Here is a 21571-nt window from a genome sequence, read left to right as displayed (position 1 = left end):
GGTATTGTAGAGCAATGCAAATGGCTTTAACTTAATAAAAGGCGCGACCTATTGCATTTTTAATGCTTGTTTTATAATGGGCTGAATAGGACTACAAATCCCAGAATGCAAACAAAAAAACCTGTACAGAATGAGCTACAAAAGCATGTTACTGAGAAACGTGTGAGCCCTGATAGTACAACAGATGCTTCAAATGTAAAAATCGGTTATTTTACACTGAAACTGATAATCACATTCAAGCATACCCTGGTGAGATTCGATTAAAGTGTTCAAATATTTGAAATGGTTTACAAACCATTTTATATCTAGAGTACGACTGTCACTAGCTATTAATATGCACAAGATTATACAGAATAATAACAGCAACAAACTGTTTTTATATGGAGCTTTCTACTATTGTTATACTTTCTCTAAAGGCTGTGTTACTACTATTTCCCAATTTAATGGTCCTCAAATGTGAATATACACACTGAAAGATCTCTCTGATGGCCATTATGGACCGGATTTAATACGTCAATTCTTTTTATTTTTACTTTTCTGGTAAAGTGAGGTGCTTCTCATTTGTCTTTGCAGGTACTTTAGACAATCATACACCGCCATTGTGTTTTCAGATATTTTGGTATTCTAGTGTGTCGAATGCCGAATACAGCATTATAGAAACACTTCCTGGATATCCTGCTCTCTGGCCATGAAGAGCCTGAGGCTATTAACATGATCTGTAGTTTCTCTCCGGGCTCTCTTTGCAACTCTTCAAATTTATTCAAAGTCATTTCTGACACTATATCACACAAGTTGACATGGTGTTCATGAATGCATTTCTGCAGCCTCATGAACATATAGCCACTGACCACTTGCGCATTTACTACTGTAACGGCATCAAGAAAGGCCCGCAGTAAAAACTATGCATACATTTCAAAGAGAAAAAAGCTGTACCACCTTGTTCATTCTTGTCTTGAAAGGTTCTGGATAGCATCACTCCAACTCCAGCGTTAAAATAACTGTTTTGGCTTCACATCAAACAAAGTATTTAACTAGTCTCAGACTGTCTTCAAAAACTCGACATCAAACCCAGTGGCGGCTGTTCGGGGTCCAAAGTGGTGAGGGCGGGGGTATTCCCAGCATGAGAGAAGCACTGGGTTTGCCGCTCTGACAGTGCCTAGGAGCCTGTGGCTTTCCTCCATCCAGCTGTACAACACAGCCGGGTGGAGAAATGCTAAGTGCGCTTGACGGTTTGACCAATCTAAGATGGCCGGTCAAACCGTCATGCACACTCAGTAGTGCCCATCACCCCTCCTCCCCACTGTTATCATGCAGTGCAAGCTTCACCAAGCCCTGTGGCCTCGCTGACAGCCTGCAGGTGAGAAGAAAAACAAAATGATATTAAAATTGGTTTATCATTTTACTTTTCATGTGTTTTAGCCTGCTGTCACCTACTGGGTGACGCTCCTCTGCCATAACGGAGGAGCCACACCTGACCAAACCGCCAGAAACCTGTGAGCCCGCTCCAACATCTCTAAAAGTTCCTGTTGTGATGCAAAAGGAAAAGGAAAGACCCCTCCTTCTGGAACTGTATTACTTTGTTACTTTGCCATGACCCACCTCCTTCTTTTCCAACCGAATGACTTCAACGTGCTTGCATTTTGTCCAAGTATCCAAGGAGTTCCATGCCGGTTCTACATTTCAAGAAGCACTCCACCACACACAATTCACACGTGCAGATCAAACTTAATCTGAGGATATCCCATCGCATCACCTCAGCTTCCAAAGACCCACAGTGGCTTCCAGTGGCTGGAGTTGCGTCAAATTGTTGTGCATGATTTTCAAATCACAGGGAGATGTGAGCAAGGTTCACCTGCACAATGTAATCTCCCCACAGGCTAAGTGGAGCATAAGCACACCATATGCAACGGCAGGGCGAACAAAATATGCCTGATTGTTCAAGCCAGATTTACCCAAAAGGCAGACAGTGGAAGAATGAGCCAAGTTCTGGGTCCCCAGCTAAGGAACCTTGCTAAACCCCGACATAAGCACCAAGCCAAATCTGACATCATTAAAAGAAATGCAAAAGCAAGCCTTTTCAGAAAGGTGGTTCCTTATTCTATTTGCTACTGCATACTTTATTTTGTGTCGTTGCATTAACTGAGTGCCCACAGTTCTGTCTGAGGGGCAGATTTTCCATTTTCGCAAGCATATTTTAAAAACATAAAATTTCACCAATCCAGACTTTAAATTCCTTGATTCGAGTTGTTAAACATATATTTGTAAATTGTTGTTTTTGGAAAGTAATGAGCAAAAATGTTTGTAAATTGGAACAATACACGGTTATATATTTGAAATTGTAATTCACAATAGGGATACATTGTTAAAAACATCTTAGAAAAAGCAAATCTTCACATAAAATAATTGGCTAGTCTTTTTAACTGTTAAAGAGCAAGTATAAAAGGACCTACATTCTACTGAAAAAAATAAGGGTTTAATTTAATTTGCCTGATTTTGTCATACCCAATCTTTTACATAAAAGATAAGGATATGTAAGGTGAGTGGAATGGATGGGGTCCTTACGCCATTAGAGAAGGACAGCGGAAGGGGAGAAGCTATTATCTTGCCAAATGTGTGCAGTAAATATGACAAAGCGTGCTGTGCAGCAATGTTTTTTGTACTTTTTTTATCAGTTGTATCACAAACGGCTAATAATTTATCATCTTGACTTTAACAGTTGGATTATAATCAAAGTTCAATCGTTTGCATTGCTTATAACTGCAAACAGTGAATTTGACTTTTTTAAAAATCTAAAATAGTTAATGCTAAAAAAAAAATATTATAATAATGCTCTGTGATACAAACAGGACGTGCCCTGTTGGCGGTGAATTCTCCCAGCACCAGAAATTTCCCCTAAGCCTTTTTTTAATCTAAATTGTTTTTCATCACACAATGACATTAACATGATTCATAGAAAACTCATACACCCTCTTTACTTTACCTTCAACTGTTCATCCACAACTCGTGTGACTTCTCCAGCCATGGACTCAAGCGTTTCCTGTATTGGACTGGATAGGTAGCCATTGGCTCCTGCCCAGGCAGCTCCCCCGAGATGATACAAGTTCGGTAACAGCTGTAACAGATATCATTAGTACATTCATATTTCAAACAATAATTGTAATAAGATTGTGCATACACATTTAAGGAGCTTGATTTTATTTTGATGTCAAAGTGTATTTGTTATTACGTGGCACACATTACAAATTCCAACATAGGTCAAGGAGGTTCAGACCCATTCCAGATTTTCTGTATAAACCTGTTGTAAGTAAATGACTTCCACTTAGATTCGCTGTATTATCTAAAACCCTGTAAGGATACAGCCTTCCTAGATCTACATTGCATAGACTTGCAAAAGAGCTTACTGTTTTGGAATTCTTGGCATCCCGGATAAGCCTTTCTGCAGCCTTTACATCGTCCTGTATAGTATCCATGCCACAATTTCTCAATGAGTTGAGGTGATCTTGAACTTTTACACACATACGGTCAATCATCTACAAAGGCAAAAAAAAAAAATGAAAAACAAATATGTCTGTAGGAATAATGCAACACCCACATACAATACCAAATAGGTTCCGATACAAAAGTACATTAGTCCTAGCTAAACCGAACACACCCATCAATACATTCATATGTTTACTTTGTTGATATCAATAAACTATTATATAATATGGAGGAATGGGTCTCTCGTGGATTAACCCTGAGAACTTTGATAGCACAAATCCTCATCAAACTTTCCAAGATGCAGTTAAAAGACAATCAATAGGATGGCCTGGAATTATTCTTCCTGAGATGTACCCAATGATCAGGTACACGCAATACTAACATGCAAGATTGAAATATGTACTTCACATCTTTCATGTACGTCCAAAACGTTAAACTTCTAAGCTGACTGACAAAGCCAATGTGCCAGGCCTGTGCAGGCTGGTGTGATGGTAAACATAACCAAACCCAAAGTAATGAAAGCATAAACCACAGGAAAAAGAGAACCATTCCACCATCTAAACATGGACGGCATATGCCTCAAATAAAAGGAGTACATAAAAAAAAACTCTAAAATTTAATAGAATGGTACTAGTACTTCCTAAGAGGTCGATTGTGAGAAAGTCATTCTTTTTGCCCTTATCACCCCCATTTTTTGGCTGGTACTCGGGGTAACTGACTCTGATTGCACCCTGAGCTCTGCTAACAAGACCCAGAGCTCTGTGTAAAAGATGTATGGCAACTAGTTGTAATAACAGTTGGTTTGACAACCTACATGTAAGCCTTTGGTATATGCTAAGATATATGGGTTTAGAGGCCCAGCAGATTTAATGGACTTAAGTGTGCACATTTGTTTTCCTGCTGTCAATTTAAAGGCAGCCCTGCTTTGTGGGCAGCTTTTAAAATTAAATGACATACAAATTCGGTTTTGGAATTAAAGGTCATTTCAAAATCTTAAACTACTCTATTTTTTACATATAATTCACTCCTGAGGTCTCTCCTAAGCGCCCGATGGGTAGAGTGTCCTGTAACTATAAGCAGGGACTTTTTAAAATATGTTTTGTATGCCACGGTGAGGGAAAAAAATTGACAATTTAGTTTTTCCCCATTGTAGCACATTGGCTCTATAGGCTAACATGGTAATACTTTAATAAAGTATAACTATTGATAGCAGTTAGCCCTAATATAATTCAAAGACTTAAAAGAATATGTATGATAAATCCAACAACTTACCAAATGTTAGATTTAGTATAACAATTACAGAAAATAAGTTATAGAAGTTCCTTTTCTGATGAACCAAAACCCAGCCTTTCAGCAGCCTCTCCTGATTAGCCAGCCTTTGACAGACTGAGCCAAACTGCTCCAATGAGGTGTGAAGTGGCCTGCACAGAGCAAAAGACATCTGGTGGGAGGAGATAGCAAAAAGCAGGATGGAAATGGAGTAGAAAAACTGGTCTTTAAAGATGGAATGACAGTTAGGCTAGGACACAGGCTCACCCCCACATCCTGTACCCCCAGCCGGACAGAAGCCTCAGTAATTGAATTAGCAGAGAGCCTAGAAGGGGAGTGTTACAGAAACTTAGCCATGCCAGTCGGCTGGCTTAGCCAGATCTTAACCTCCAGGAGACAGTTTCTCTATATTGGATGTTAAAAGAACAGTGCTTTCTGGGAAAAGAACATGCAACACTTTGGAGGAAGCTGTCATAATTCTGGGTGGCACCCTGCACTCCATTGGTCAGGGATCCAACCTGCTTGTCACCCAAGAACACTGAATAAATATGGGAGAGCTGGCCAGCAAATCAGATCCCTGCCTGAAACTACAAGAGAAGGAAAGACTGCCCTGCTGGAACTCTGGCCTGCACCAAGAGGATTGCACTCTGAATAACCGCACCAGCTGCACACTTTGAAACTACAGCCCTAAGGACTTTGTCTTGTTTTGAAAAGTGAAGGAGTGGACTCCCTGAAAGAAACAAGTTAAAAAAGCTCCACTTGCCATCATCTTCAGCAACAAGAAACCATCTGACCACCTACAGCTGAACTTTACAGGATTTGGCCAAGTGCCTTGTGGGAAACTTAGTCCAAACCTCCCAAGGAGCAACGCAGAGCTTCTGTAACTGTGGATTGATGTTGCAGACACTTTGGAACCTCAAAAGTACCTTCTGCAAGAAGATCCAGAAGTTTGAGAAGATCTGGAAGATTTCTGTGAAAAAGCTCCATAAGGTGACCGACCTGTCGACGAGATTCAAACCGGTGACGTCGAACTGCGACTCAGCCCGAGATTCGGGTATGCCCTGCTAAAGCTCCGGAGTTTTTCATCATTAATGAGACTTCTAGGAGTTGACCTATGCATCGTGCTGAGCTAAGCCTCCAACATCAAGCCAAAGGCGGCCTAATGAGGAGCCTTGCTCGACATCGAGAGAATAAGCTCCAAAAAAGTGACTAAGTCAGAAGGTAAAAACTTGACCAGGCCCTACCACTAAGTGTATTCAACCAGCACTCCATCACGGTCGGCCTGAAACTTTGACGTTGTCCAGGTCAAGTGCGACCAGATTTCCCAAAGTGGCGCTTGACTTTTAGGCACTAGAAAGTGCTTAATCTTAAAAATGTCATATCTCCTGTTTCCAAAATTGGATTTTTGTCATGTCAGTGTCATTTTATTCATAAAAAAAGTACGGCAAAAGAGGAACTCTCTTCTGTGTCAGGGTCCAGAGGCAAAACAAGCCCAGTTTCAGGAGACATGTACAGGCAACTTGCATACTGAAGGTCCACGTACCAACGGTCCTCATTATATGATTGGGCAAATTCATCTGCAGCATCATATGCGTCATATTCAAAATATGTTCCAAATAAAGTATGGAGGATTTGGCCCCTCCCTTGAGGTAGAGACAAACAATCAGAGGCTGATATTCAGCCAAAGGCTGTGGCCCAAGTGGAACCGAACTAAGCTTTGGTCGAAGTCACAGCAACACGGACTCAACAGTCAGCCAGGTCAATTTCTGGATCTCAAAGGATATGACGAGTCACCAAGGAATGCAATATACAAGAAAGAAGTGACTCAAACATATAGACTTACCAAAGAACAAAAATATAATTCCACTACAACGTTTTGGCTTTCGCCTTCCTCAGGTACTACAACATTGTTTGCTCAGGGCTGTACAGCATACAGTATTGGATTTTCAAAACACATCATGAGTGATGATTTCATTTGGAATGCGGAATCAAACTCCTGAGGTCTCTTGAAATACAATTTAATCAGGTAGTATAGTCAGTAATGTTCAGTCTTTCTGAATGCAATTATTTTAAATGGTACATCTAAAACTTTTGTTTGGAGTCCAGTAGTTTTTCCTTTAAGGCATGTTCCACAAGGAAAGTTTTTTAAACTGATAGCAAATGGTCCACAAGGTTAATATGATTGACTACAGTCTGGTCAAGTTTCTTATTAATAATTGCTAACTTGTGATTCCTGAATTGTGTACGAAGGCCATTCACTGTTTGGCCTGCATGTTGCTTTTTTACAGTTTTGGCACTCAATCACATAAATAATGCATGTTGAACGACACGTAAGATGCTGTCTTATTCCATAGGTACGTCTGGTAACAAAACTTGTTACTGATGATGTTTGTAAAAGCTATTTACATTTTATGCTTCTTTTAGAATCACAACAGTGAACTGCTGCATTTGTTACAGCTTCCTTGAGTTCAGCTTTCACAGTTAGATCATAAATTGGGAGCTCTGAGATAAGCAAGGAATAACGGTTTTGGAAAAACCTTTTTGAATTTTTCACAGGTGTATAATACGGGAAATATTTTTCACATTATGTTTTTGTAGTTAGTAGCTGAGGAATGATAGCCAACCACAAATAAGTTTCTATAACTTTTGTTTCTGCTGTTGGTATCACAAAGTAGTGCTTCCCTAGTAACTACAAAGACTTGTCAATTTCTTGCTGTATGACATGCAAAGGATAGCTTCTCATTTGAAATGATATAGCAAGATCCTGTAGATGCTCTTTACAAGTGTTCTCATTGCTGCAAAAGCATCTTATTCTGAGTGCTTGGCTGCAGATGAGTCTGCGTTTAGAGTGGTGTAGGTGAAGTGAAGTCCAGTTTCTGTACAAATGATCATCTTTAGGTTTGTGGTACAGAGTTACAATTTTCTGTCCATAAATGGTGAGTAGCACATTCAGAAAATGAAGATGATGCTTTTGGTTAGTATGGCTGATGGTGAATTTCAAGGTAGGATGGATACTGTTGGTACAAACTGTAAAGTTGGCCAATGTGCTGCATCCCTGCTTTACATTTGAAAACATACTTGAGCAAGGAATAGTTCATATTGATCTGCAAGCACACACATTTTCTAACCAACATGCAACGTTAGAATTAGATCAAAGGTAAACTCATAACCAGAAAGAGTTTTTTCCTTTACAGAATATCAAGTTTAATTTTTTAATTTGTTTGTATACCATATTAAAAGAGAGAGATATTAGGGTAAAGAAGTCATGAGAATATATTAAACATCTGTTTAGAGAGTGTCCTTAAAACTAATTAATACATAAATCGATATAAATATAACATTTGATAAAGTCATTTACTATAACAAACAGAGAGAATTGTTTTCAGTCAACAATTATTTTGTTAAGTACAGTTGGAGACAAAAAACCATGTTGAATCATTCGGTAGTTAATCACAGACATAAATCATAATGTGGATGACTTGTCGGTGTAATAACGGATGGTGTAATACATGTTTTTTTGTCTCCAGCTGTACATAGGAAAATAATTGTTGACTTAAATTAATGCTCTCTATGTTTCAGTTATACTAAATGACTTTATCAAATGTTATATTTATATCGATTTATGTATTAATTAATGTTAAGGACACTCTCTAAACAAATGCTTAATATATTCTCATGACTTCTTTAACCTAATATCTCTCTCTTTTAATTTTGTATACAAAACAATTATAGTATATATTCTCAAAAGAAAAAAAAAACACTTTCTGGTTATGAGTTTATCTTTGATCTGATTGTAATGTTGCATGTTGGTTAAAAAATGTGTATGCCCGCAGATCTTTATGAACTATTTCTGCTCATGTATGTTTTCAAATGTATAGACATTTTTCCCTGCTCTTGGCAAGTTATCTGTATGCAAAGGCCCCTTTTTTTCCCAAAATAACTGCATAGCTGCTTTACATATTATAAATATGTCATCAATGTATCTTAACCATACCAGTGGTTTGATGCTAGAATTAACAATTATATGGTCCTCTAGATTGCCCATGAAGATATTCACATAGGATGGGGCCATCCGAGTGCCCATGGAAGTCCCTTATATCTGCAGATAGTGTTTATCATTAATGGAAAAAATGCTGGATTTACGGCTAACTCTTGCAAATCTGGTAAGCACTTTGCTTGATGGCTTTTTCACAGTTTTTTTAGAGCTTCAGCTAATGCCATAAGACCATCCCCATGTTGTGTGTTGGTGAATAATAATGTAACAACATATGTAGCTAGGAGTGTCATCATTAAATGTGTAAGATTGGTTGCATTTTTCAATATTCTGAAGGAAGTGAGTGGTATCCTCAAGAAACTATGGAAGTTCCTGGACAATGGGCTGGAAGTGCAGGGCAAAAAATAAAGATAGTCTCTCAGTGTCTGTATCATAGGCAGAGATGATGGGATGGCCAGGATTATTCATTTTGTTACTTTTGAGAAGTATATGAAATCTCCTAGGTTTTGGTTTACGATGAACAAGTAAATGTGTTGTTTTTTTTCATCAGTGAGATTTAACGTCCTGCACTTTCAAACATATTCTGAATTTCTTTGTTCAAGTCTTCCATGGGATCGTTTTAAAAATTTTGTAAGTGTTAGTACAAATTTGTTGTTTTTGTCTTCCCTAATATAATCACTTACTTTCATGGCAACCACTGTACTACCTTTTTCTGCCGCTATAATAATAACATCCATTTCTCTGCTGAAGGTGATAGACTGCTTTTCTTTTGCCGCTGGGAATGTTATCAAAATTCCTTTTAGGTGTTGATTCCTTCCTATACTTTGGTGTACCTGCCTAACCTTAAACTGGTAGATTTCTCAACAATCTATTGGCTTATATTTATTGGGGTCACAAGGCAAAATCTTTTTATTGGAAAATATGGGGGGTGTTGGGGAATATTTGTCTCTCACTTTGTGTTTAATATTTTTTTTTTGACCACTTCTTTGACTTGCAATAAGTATACCAATTGTTCAACCCATCCCCCGACTTACAAAATTGTTTCACCGTCATAAATTCCATGTGTGGGTGTGGATATCCACAGATCAGTCACATAAAATGTAGAGGGTACTTTTCACACACCCAAGGGTAACGTAGGTGAATAGTTTTGTGAATCCTGCCCAGTATGAAAAAAATCTCACATAAAAGAGAGACATAGCAAGATGACAATCTAAAAGTAAATTTTAATTTAAGACATGTTTTCTGACAAATGCAACAGATCTTGTCATTGATAAAATACTGTTAAATTCTTAGAAGAAATACTGTCAAACAAAAGGATATCTGATCTGGGTACTATTGTAGAAAACGTTGTTGTGTACAGTTGTACTTTTTGGTCAGATTAAACTACCACATAAGGCTCTTTGACTTTGGGTTCGGGATGTATTGGCTTGCAAGTAAAATAAAAAGAAAGCATCATACACTTGCAATTACAAAATAATGTATGCTGCTGCTCTAGACTAGAACCAACAAATGTCAATAACGGACAGAAGATGTAACCATTACATAATGGACTTTTACATGTTATATATTTTATCAACAACGATGACTTAGCACAAGCCAAAGAAATAATGGCTTCCAAGTCCTAATAGGGATCTTCTCTACGTTTTAGAAAATTCACTTACAGTAATACTATTCTTGAATGACTAGCAACATGAACAATGCCTTTATTTTCTTTGGATTAACCTTGGCACTCATTTAATCCCTTGTTATTTTGAAAAAGGCAGCAAGCCCCAAGAGGAAACCAAATAAGCTCTAAATAAGCTTTAAAGGAATTTTTGGTGGGTATTTTGATTTTGTTTGTTTCAATTTTCTGAAACCACTATGAATCATTGAAAATAGCCCAAAACTAAAACTAAGCAGCATGCAAACCACACACTGAGCCAAACATTTAAGTAGTCAAAACACAGTTACATTTTTCTCGCAATAATATATATGGGAAATTTTCAAGAAGCATCAAGGAAGCCACTAGCGCAGATCGCAGCAACTAGCGCTTATTACCACTGGAGTCCTGGGCCTTAACCTTACTATAGAGCCCAAAACTGAAGACAAAGTATGCCCTTTTAGCACTTCAACCTAATATTTTTTTGTTTGAGTCTGTTTATTGTAGATACGTTTCATGGACAACATCACACATTTCTGTTCACAATCAGTTTTTCTTAAGGGCATGGTACAAAAAACATGTAAGAATTCAACGTCTAATTACACCATGAGAGACATAGCATGGTGAACTCAAACATAATCAATGGAATTATTTATATTTTCATGCTTATTACCTGATAAACAAAAAAACTGATATTTAGCATTTTTCTGTTCCTTGCAATATTCCTTCTATTTTTAACTTCTTTTTAACTGATACAATGAGTGTTTCAGATGTTTCCTTTGTTGGTACATTAATTCATTGATAGTTTACAAAGTTCATTCTTTCTCACTTTTCAGTTAGTAATGCTGATTGTCATTCATTATTCCTCAGCATCGCACTTCATTGATGCATTTGTTTCTATTCTCAAAACATTTGTATATTTACATCTGCGTCAGGAGGTGATTTACAAATGAGTGAGAATTTTTAAGCGAGTTACAAAAGTACCAGTGTGAAAATGGTGCAGTTGTAGCTTTATAAGAATATTCTCATGAGAACCTGTACATAGTCTACATCTAAGCATGTGTAAAGATTAGCAGGTTTGCGTTTACACAAGCTAATGTTGTTCCTCCATGAGGAAAAATATATGTTTCCCTCTTTATAAACACCTTCTCCCTGTTTCCATCTTGGACACTAATTAAATGTATTCTTGCCTGTGAGTATCTAATTTTGTCTAGGGAGAGAATGAGCTTTGTGTGTTTTTTTTTGTAAATATCTAAAACCACACACATTTGTGGCCATTTACTTAGTTTGCATGTCATTCCTCAAGGGCAACACAAAGCCCCTAGCAGCAGACATTTTCCCCCCACTTAATATTACATCACACAGGTGATACAGGTGTAATATTACATTACAGTAAATCAATTTTCCAATGAAAAGTCAAGGACTGTGACAGATGCAGCCCATGCATGTAAGAGCGGTGGGGCCGGGTGGGGTGGGATTTCGACAGATGACGCAGAGGGGAAATTAAATAAATAATTAATTTTCTCTCGTCCTTGTCTGTCGAAATATACTCCAGCTCAGACCTGGAGTAAGTCCAGCACCACACACAGTCAACTACTGGTACTCAACATGCTGCCACATAAAATAATGGAAATATGGAAAAGAGAACCCCATGGGAAATAATGTTAAAAAAATATATCTATTATAGATATATTTTAATAATGTATCTATTTCTTTTTTTTTTTTTTTAAATTCTTTTTATTTGCAACTTGTTAGTCATTACGCATACATAGTCACATTTTCGTACATTGCGGCAATCACAGATTCGTATACACACCTTGTACTTAAGATGGCTTAGCACACATTTTGCTGACAGTACAAGGGTCCTTACTGCGTTAGTGGTTCGTCAAGGGAGGGGATCACGGGGGTCTCACATAAGTGTCCACGGTACTCATTCCATTTTGACCAAACTGCCACCCATTTCTAAGGACACCCCCGGGCCACATAGACTGTTTTCTCCTGCAGCATACACCAGTCCATATCTTTTTTCCACTCACTAAGCGATGGGGGAGTGCACGCTCCCCACATGCGTGCTATATTACGCTTTGCGATCACCTGCCCGAGCGCAGCCCATAATTTGCCCTTTACTGATAGATCCGAATGTATCTATTTCCACTTTAAAAAAATATGTATACATTTAATTTAATGTTTAAAAAATATAATAAAAATGAAGACCATTTTATTACAAAATAGTTTATTCACTTTTTTAAATTTAAAAATAAATGTAATTTAAAAATAATAATTATATTTATTTAAATTAATTTCAATTATTTGTATACATCATTTTAAGTAACTTCTACTACATATTAAATATAAACAGTTCAGAATAACTGTGTATTTTTCATCTATCTTAAAGAAATAATTTTAATGTAATTTTATTAATTTAAATTAAACATTTAATTCAGAATTAAGTTAACACTGATGTAGCATTTTTTATTTTATTCCACACTTAAAATTAATATTTAAAATGTAATCACTATGCAACATGAAAACAATTCGACAAATGTATTTACTATTATTAAACTTTCCAGAAGTTACATATACTTTACAATAGGGAGATATTTGCCCGATGGCGGAGACCGCCACCTCCACGTGAAAAGTTACTAATAATAATTTTTCTACTCAAAAATAAGTCTCTATCTCCTTAATTCATGAGGTGGAGACATGCAAGTATGCACGTTGTAGTAATTATATACTTAGAAATGGAGAATAGCCAAAAGTAGCAAAGTTACTGCACAATGTAAGAGTAAATTTGCATGTGGAAATTCACCTTTGAGAATAGCCCCCCCTCATGTTTGGGGACTAGGACCAATTTATCATAATCAGACTTTGACACAGAGGGAGAGATAGAAAGGCATAAAAAGAAGAAGGAAGAAAGACGAAAAAGATAAGAAAGAGTGAAAACATGGATAATAAAAAAAATGCGAAGGGATAAAGAGATAAAAGTGAAGGGTGGTGGTAGGTAGGCATCCTTATTATTTGTCAGGCCCCACATTTTCGGAGTCACTGCTTACCAACAGTGTCGTTTTCGGCATCCTGTAATTATTATTATTATATATATATTTTTTACAAATTAAACAATTAATAGGAAACTAAAGTCTCGGGGGGGTCGCTGGATTTGCGATGGGGCAAGCATTTTAGGTTGAATAGATATATCTATTAGACGTGTGTCTCAAATGTACTTTATGATGCTACACATGTAGTTCAAATTGCAACAATGTTAATATACAAATTCTGAGAGAACCTCAGCCTTGCGCTTCTTTTTGAGGTACCTCAATGTAAAACATTTTCTCATGACCACCACATATGTCTTTATTTTTATTCAGGTATCTGGGGCAGTGAAAGTAAAGGCTTTGCTGTAGATATCTTCTAATTCAAGAGATTATGAGGGGACTTATTTGAAGAAGCAGACATCAGTCATTGAGTGTGCTGGTTTATGTAACTTGGGTGAGAGTTATTGGAAGGAGGGTGTTAGTTTGCCAGTGATGGAATCAAGTCTACTTTTTGCTTACACAGTTGATCATATGATGGAATGAAAGGTTTACTTTTTTTACCTAGTTATATTAGGAACAGATACATGGTCAGGGTAGAGTTACTAATGCTGAAGGACACGTTTGTGTTGAGTGTCCAGCCAAGAACTCTCCCCCATGAGGCCACTGTGCGGTGAGATCACTCATAAGAAGAACAGAACCGTGGTTGGAAGGAAAAGTTGTCCCTTGTCAGATTGAACATGGGGAACATTGTGTTGAAGTCCTTGTTCCATTTCTTGTAGTGCAATGACATTCCACTTCCAAAGCTAGTTGGAAGAGCCTGAGACTGTGCATGGATTAAGCACTTAATGCAAGGAGTCTCTGGACCAGATTGCAACAGTTAACTGCCTAATACTCTTTTCAACTCTTGCATATGTGCAAAATCCACTAGGAGACTATTGTTCATATAGTCTGCATATGCCTAATGTTACTAAAGGAGAGGTGTACCTTTTTAAGACTGGCCACACCTGCAGGCAAGCAGTGATGGTGTACCATCAGGTAACGCATTCACGCCTTTCAGTGGTGTACGTGAACTTTATGGGCGTTTTGAGAAAGGAGGCATAGGATTGCTTCTTCTGACAAAATTTGATCCCGCAAAACTGGTACGCAGAACTAGCAATGCTCCTAATTTGAGTGGTGTGCTAACAATTGAAACAACAGCTGCTAAATGCCACAGGCATTGTAGAAAGGCAGCTCAGGGTGGGCCCACTGCTAAAGCTTGAATTTGTAAAACTGACCACCAGGGGGATGTACTAGTCAGGCACCCATTTAGAGAGGTGTATCAGAAACTGAAATAAGTGACTCCAAAAGCCTCCTCGTTTAAAGCAAATTCTGCACTTTATTATTGTTAACATCCTTAATTGCATCTCTGCAAAAAAGTAGTTGGTTTGTTGGTATTTGTTTGCAGCAAATTGATTCATTAATGATTTAATTTAAGCAAAATCTGAGAGGTGTGCAGGGAGCAGTTCGAGGGCTTTTATTTCGTATGACTGGTTACAATTAATTTTGTACTTCTATCACAGTTAACCAGTTAGTTTGAGAACTTTTTAATGCGTTTTGTAAATGGCTCAAGTGATTTGCTTTACTTTCTCTTAATCCTGCTAGCAGCACTTTACCATGTAATTTATTAGGTCTCGCAAGCGTAGGCTGCGCACAAGTGCAGTCTCGCTGGCGAGATTTAATGACATTGGTTATTTTCTGAAAGGGGCATTAAGCCCCGCCCCTCTTTTCCTTTGGCCGGCATCACCGTTTATGCTAAGCCATTGGAAAAGAGGTGTTTGTGATGTTTTTGCTCGGCTTTCTGAGCCGTCCCATTTGGACGGGCTCGTCTGCCTTCCTTGCGTCGCAAAAGGTTTCTTATCTTTATGGGGCCATGTGTTTAAACACATAGCCCCATAAAGACAAGAAACATTTTAGCAGGCGAGGCCGTCAAAGTGGGATGGCAGAAAAAGTCGAGCAAATACGTCATGGCGAGCGCTTGTTTAACCCGCGTGCGTGCGGCCATGTAACTTTTTCACAGATGTTCAGCGACTGTTTATTTATAAATATCCCTATACCTCTTGTTTTCAGTGCTTGTGACAGGATGGAGGGACGTTTTAGGTCATCATTAACTGTACAGGCTTACACCCACAAGGGTAGAGAAGGGGAACAACTTTTATCTGACTAGGCGGGGTTTATGGGGCATACAGACGATCTTATACTGGATTGTGTCGAGTGGGGACTAGGTCCTGCGAGGGTTAATTATTGATTAAAAAAAAGGTGTATGCCAAGCCATCCAAAGCTGTGTGCGGCTAGTTTGGCACGATAAAGGTGATTGATGCCCGCTCCCTTCACAAGTAGTGCTGTCGCTGTCTTCTAAGTGCGAAATTGTCTGCCTGGATATAACGGCAGTGGGCGAACAAAGCTAGGACATCGCCCACGTACCAGTGCCACCACATGCCACTCCCAGGTGCGCTGCTGTGAGAGCCTTTTGTGGTGGCGTGGGACGGTACAGCTTGTTCTGTTGCCCAGGATGCTGGCACTGACTCAGTACACAGAGGGTGGGGGCAGGCAGAGCGATACAAGAGAGCAGCTCACCTCCTGGCACTTGCGTTCTACCAGAACGACGTGTACGAGCGAGGATGTGGGGATTACTTTTTTTTTTTTTTTTGCATATTTATATAGCACGAACTCGACCCGAAGGTATTGGAGCGCTTTACATGAGCACCGTATTTACACTACACATTCAGGCATGGGGAGATTAAGTGATTTGCCCAGAATCACAGGATGTGACGCGACCTCGAGGCTCGAACTCTGGTTTCCGGCACCAAAGTCGGCAGTTTAGCCGACGGACCACATCCTTCTCTTCTTCTCTATATAAATAAGTTCCTTACAACGGTTTACTTAATAAATCAGAAAACGTCCTTGATATCCTACCGGGTTAGTGGTGTCCAATCCCGTCGAGCTGGTATCTTGTCCGCTGAATCCATAATGGGATACATCTCTTAAACCAGACTTAACCTTGCCTATGAAATACAGCATGGGGCAGTAATGCAACAGGTGAACCGCTACAGCCTGTGGCGTGCAAGATATGAAATGTGGGTCATGTAACGTATGTGCTTCACTCAGCCGTGCATCCTTACGTTCAAGCTTGCAAGCCTGTGTACCTACAAATACAGGAGCAGATTGCGGCGTACCCTGCTACATGGTCCATTTAACTATGGTATTGAAACTCGACCGTCTATTAAGATCAGTCCGTTTACTACGTACCTATAGGTATCACGAACGACTAGTATACGCAGTCCGCTAACCTCTTTGCTTAAGCGACAGACGGGAACACTCGACTAGAGAGAGTATTTGTTAAAAAAAATATTGACTTTTAACCGAGCCTAACCGATTTTAATTAAGATGCCGCGTTTTATGCAGTGCATTACGTTACGGGAATGGAGGCTGAAAGCAACGCCGCTAAAAGGAGGATGAACGCGTGCCGCCTAGTCGCGTTTGGACGAAAAATTGATTGTCTTGCACATACCAAATTAATTATTAAGACTTTATACTTGTACATTAAAAAAACGATATTTTACTTGGGGGCCACCCGCCATATTTAGGAGCGAGTCTGTGTGTGGCACTGAGTTTTATGTCTGTGCATCGCGGCCATTGTTAATTTTCCATGTCAGGGTATGTATGCCTTGCAAGGTGGACTCAGTCAAGGAAAATGAGTCTTGCTGGCCAAGCCCAAATTGAGCAGGGCTACCTCCACTGGAACTCAACAATCATTTGGGTAACGGGCAAGAGGGTCAAGGATTCTAATAGCAGAGCAGCTAATGCTTCACGGTCTGAAACCCAAAAGTTACCCCACCTTTCTTTTTGGGGGGGGGGGGTTGTATAGAGCAAACTTGACTAGAAGATATCAGGTATGAGAGCGCTAGCTTTGTTACAGATGGACACATTCAATTTTGTTGGGCACGGGGAGACTAAGTGATTTGCCCAGAATCACAGGATGCTGCGCGTCATTGCCAAGATTTAAACGAGGTTCCCCAGCTTCGAGGTTGACCGCTCAAGCCGTTGGGCCACATTCTCTCCCTTTAAATACGGTGTGTTTGTATTGAACTCTAACTCGCCCCATTATTAACCAAAACAATTAATCTAAATAAGGAGTTTTCTAAATTGTAGTTATTTGTAAAAGAAGCACTTGTAGCAAATGTAGTACTTAGTAAGATGCGGCACACCGGACCAGCTCTGACATGATGATTACATACATTAGCAAAGAAAGCAATTTGTGCTGAAAAGAATACCAGTGCACAAAATGTCATTATTGTTACACATATTCAAAGATATTTTTTACATTACATCACATTTTACAATGCACATATTTCCAATTTCAGGCACCGAAAAACTAGGAGTTTTATCCCACAATCCCACAAAGGCTAAGTTCTAAAGATGGGATGAAGACCAAGCCAGACCCTCGGGTGGTTAGAAAAGTAGTTTAGCCATCAGACGACATCTCCTCCGCCCAAGATATTACACTCTCACCTGCTGAGTGGTACTGGTGACAATGCCCTGCTGCAAACGATACGCTTGCTCCTGCAGGTATTTTCTGGTCTCATGGTTGCGAAGCAAATAGTTTTCTATCTGAAACAAAAATTGAAAAATTAAAAAAATACTCTAAAATTCTCAGCTTGAATGTCTGCTTACAAGTCTCAAACAATGTTCTTTTCATTCCAACATTTAATAAAGCAGGGGATGAAGGAAAATCATTGCTCTGTATTAATCCCATCTGAATTAATTTAGGTTTATTACACGGGTCTCAGAGCTTGATGTGTGCCAATGAAGCTTGCATCGATTGTCTGGGCCAAAAGCAGCACTTAGTGATTCCTCATTGATTTCCTTTCTAGAGTGGATTTCTAGGTCTGATGAACTACAAAGGCAAATAGTCTCCAGCCTTTCTACAAAAGCATTGATCCGAAAGCCCAAGCTGGCATATTTAATTAAGGTCAGACCGAAAAAAATATGATCTCTTAAAGAACAATTCATCACGTCGCTTTAGCTATTCATGAGCCAGTAGGGGTACCATACACTTTATGCAAAACGACTGTAGTCAAGTCAGTTTGATGAGAAGGGGCTGATAATTTGCGAACGGACTAAATATTTAAGAGACCCAAGGATGCTAATAAGTAACTTGTGTCTGCCTGCACCATTTAACATACCACACTGAGAAGAGAAATTGTCATGCTCCTTATTAGAGCTGATACAAAAAAGTCCAGATGTACACTACAAATTTGGTAAGTCCAAGGGAATAGAGAAGATTGGTGAGATGATGGTGAACACCTGCAACGTCATAACTTTGCAGTTATTTGCAAACATTTGTAATGGCCTTTCACATTTAATTTGCGCACTTAACATAAGAAACAAAGGCACATGCAACTTTAATAATACATATTCACAGCCACCTATCACAGTATCAAACGCATAGCCATATTACAATGGTTCCCAGAGTTCCCCTCAATACCTTCTCCTGACCCTGACTTTCCGAAATCAATGAGCAGGAGTGAGGCTGGGAACCACACCATTAAGAGGGTGCAGACCAGGCCTTTGTGTGTCGTCTCCAAGCTCTGTGTGGGTCGTCTGCAAGGAATCCTGGACAAAACGCTATGGCCGCTGAGGGAGGCATGACTACGTTACTGCTTAAACACAGCGCACCAGCATAGGTCGCTCAGACGGTTGCCTACACACTGCAGAGCAACAGCTGCAACCTGCTAAGTGGACCTTCTGTGATTCTAGGCCTTAGGCCTTCATCATCAGTGACCACTGCCATTGATAGAGTAGTGCCTAGGTTCTTCCAACACTTGGGATGCTCAAACATCTGCCCCAGTGTGCTCGGCCTCAGGCAACATACAGTAGGACTCTCCCACCAATTACTGAAAATCACCATCTGAATACAAATGATGTAACAATGAAAACAATCATATTAGTAACAGGAAATCATAGACGTAGACCTAACATATTTCAGAAGTGCAATAAAACCATTTCTACTCAAGGACCTTTTTTATTAGGAAGATGACTGGCACAGCAATCACTATGTTATTGCCTGCAGTCTTTGCCTTGTCAATGTACCAATCTGACTAAAGTCATTATAACAAGGCAGGGAGGAGCCATGTACGCTGCTTTCGAAGTGGTTTCACAGCACGAAGACATGCATGACAGAATCCACCTGGAATAAATTGTTTAGTCACAGCTGCCCTTCAAGACTGCATTCAGGACAAAAACAACCAGCCTTTATTCATGCAGTGCCAAGAGTACAATTTTAGCCCTTTTTCTTCCAAGTGGGAAAATAAGCCCTTTGATAATAGCGTCCCTAACTATTCCTGATCTCATACAAGTAGACCGTTAATTAGCCTATGTTTTCTTTTTTTTAGCAAACACTGGTGAATGCAGTCTCACGTTTTCAAGAGAGGTTGCTTAAAGAAATAGAAAAATAACCAATCACTGGGGTGAGATATAGGTGACGTTTGTACTTCCGCTAACACTGAGAGGTCCAAGTTCTAATGATATCACTTCCTCCTCTACTATTATTGTGCTAAAATGAAGTCAATGATTCTTAGGTAACACATTAAATGCTTATGTGCCAACATAATCATAAATTATCTCACAAATGAAAAAATTAAAGAATACCCTGCTAGTGTAGTTATTTGTAGTACATATGTAGATATGCAGAGTCTAATATGCTATCACTATTGTTCGCTTGACCAGGTCATGAGTTACGGTTAGTTTATGTAACCATAACTAGCACACTTCGGTGTTTTTAGGTTTTATTTTAGAATCATGACAGCACTTAAATGTGTTTTTCAGTGAATAAACGGAGTTTTTTTTTTTAAAGGAATGATAACGAAACCTAACCATAACTTCACTTTAATCTTTTTTAGTTTCAGTGAATTTCTGTTTTTCTTTTATCATATACCACATCCAACTGTTAATTGTGCCTACCTTTCCTTTATCTTGGTCTTATCCTTGTAATGTATGGCCTTTGGCAGTGCGTTGTGAGGATTAACTGCAAGCCTTAGCAGTGAGCAGCAAGGATTGGCCGATGGGTGTGGCTGGCCACAGTCCACCATACCCTGCTGTGCATGGCTGAAGGCCGCGTGGCTGAAGGCCGCGTGGCTGAAGGCCATGTGGAAAGAAGGGTGGCCACAGGGCCTTGCCCATGGATCGGCCCCACGCACAACCCTTTGAGGGTGATCAACACCAGCAGTATATAGTCTTTGGCCGCGCACAATAGGGGACAGCCACAGGTTCTGGCCGATGTCGGATTGTGCATCCTTACTGCTACAGGAAGGCAATTGCAGGTATGGATTTGTTTGTTGTTCATTTTTCTTTTTTTGTTGTTCATTTTTTCCCTTTTTTGGTTTATACATTAAACCTTTTTGGTTCCGATTTCTCAAATAAGTCATATTATAGTAGACTACCTTTTTGGGAGGCTTTAAAATTCATGTTGATATTTTGTTAATCTGATCTTTTTTAGGTCTCGCCTGACCCAGCGCATGCGCTGGTCTGGCGAGACTTATTGAGAGGGTTCCAAAAAGTGCTACCAGGCCAGCCTAGAGGTACAGTGCATGTGCGCGGGCGCGCGTGTCGCGCTTTACCTCGATTACTTTCACTTTCGCGGCCACGGCCGCTTTGATGTTTGATCGTGATCACAATCATGATCACTTTCACTTTCATGGCCACACGGCCGCTTGGCAAAGCCAATGGACCTTATAAGTATTTAGTTATTGCAACTGTTGCATGGCTAAACACTTATAAGGTCCCAAAGGCGAGACCTATTGGCTATGCCAATGCTTTTTTTTTTTTTATTTCAAAGTGTTTTATTAGTTTTTTATAAAGAAGTACATTAGCATTACCGTTACGGGGTACCCGCCAAAACGTGGTTGGTTTATAGTTACAGGTATTTGGTATACGTGTTTAGCTGTGCCCCCTTACATTGATTTGCTAGGAAGTTAAGGACCGAATGAAAGAAAGAGAGAGGATAGAAAGGAAAGGGTGGAGATAGAATACAAGAAGTGTTCTATAGCAATGAGCCTATTCTGGGTTTGTAGCCTTGTGTGCCAATCCGACACCCTCCAAGTGGCCTCACGGGGGTTCATA

The 21571-nt window shown here is 39.3% G+C and overlaps 1 protein-coding gene across 1 annotated transcript in view; it reads right to left on the bottom strand.

Moving 5' to 3' along the window:
* The window catches only part of CARMIL1 (capping protein regulator and myosin 1 linker 1), a 995540-nt gene that overhangs the window by 212052 nt on the left and 761917 nt on the right, over positions 1-21571 (bottom strand). Inside the window, exons 24-26 of the mRNA XM_085607022.1 lie at positions 17963-18061; positions 3402-3530; positions 2981-3112 (exon numbers count right to left, since the gene is read on the bottom strand). Of these exons, the coding sequence (XP_085463148.1) occupies positions 2981-3112; positions 3402-3530; positions 17963-18061 (360 nt within the window). The remainder of the gene's footprint in view (positions 1-2980; positions 3113-3401; positions 3531-17962; positions 18062-21571) is intronic.

Source organism: Triturus cristatus, chromosome 5_2, assembly GCF_964204655.1.
Source record: "Triturus cristatus chromosome 5_2, aTriCri1.1, whole genome shotgun sequence".
Taxonomy (NCBI): domain Eukaryota; kingdom Metazoa; phylum Chordata; class Amphibia; order Caudata; family Salamandridae; genus Triturus; species Triturus cristatus.
The sequence above is the reverse complement of the archived record's forward strand: the minus strand, read 5'-3'. Positions and strand labels throughout refer to the sequence as shown.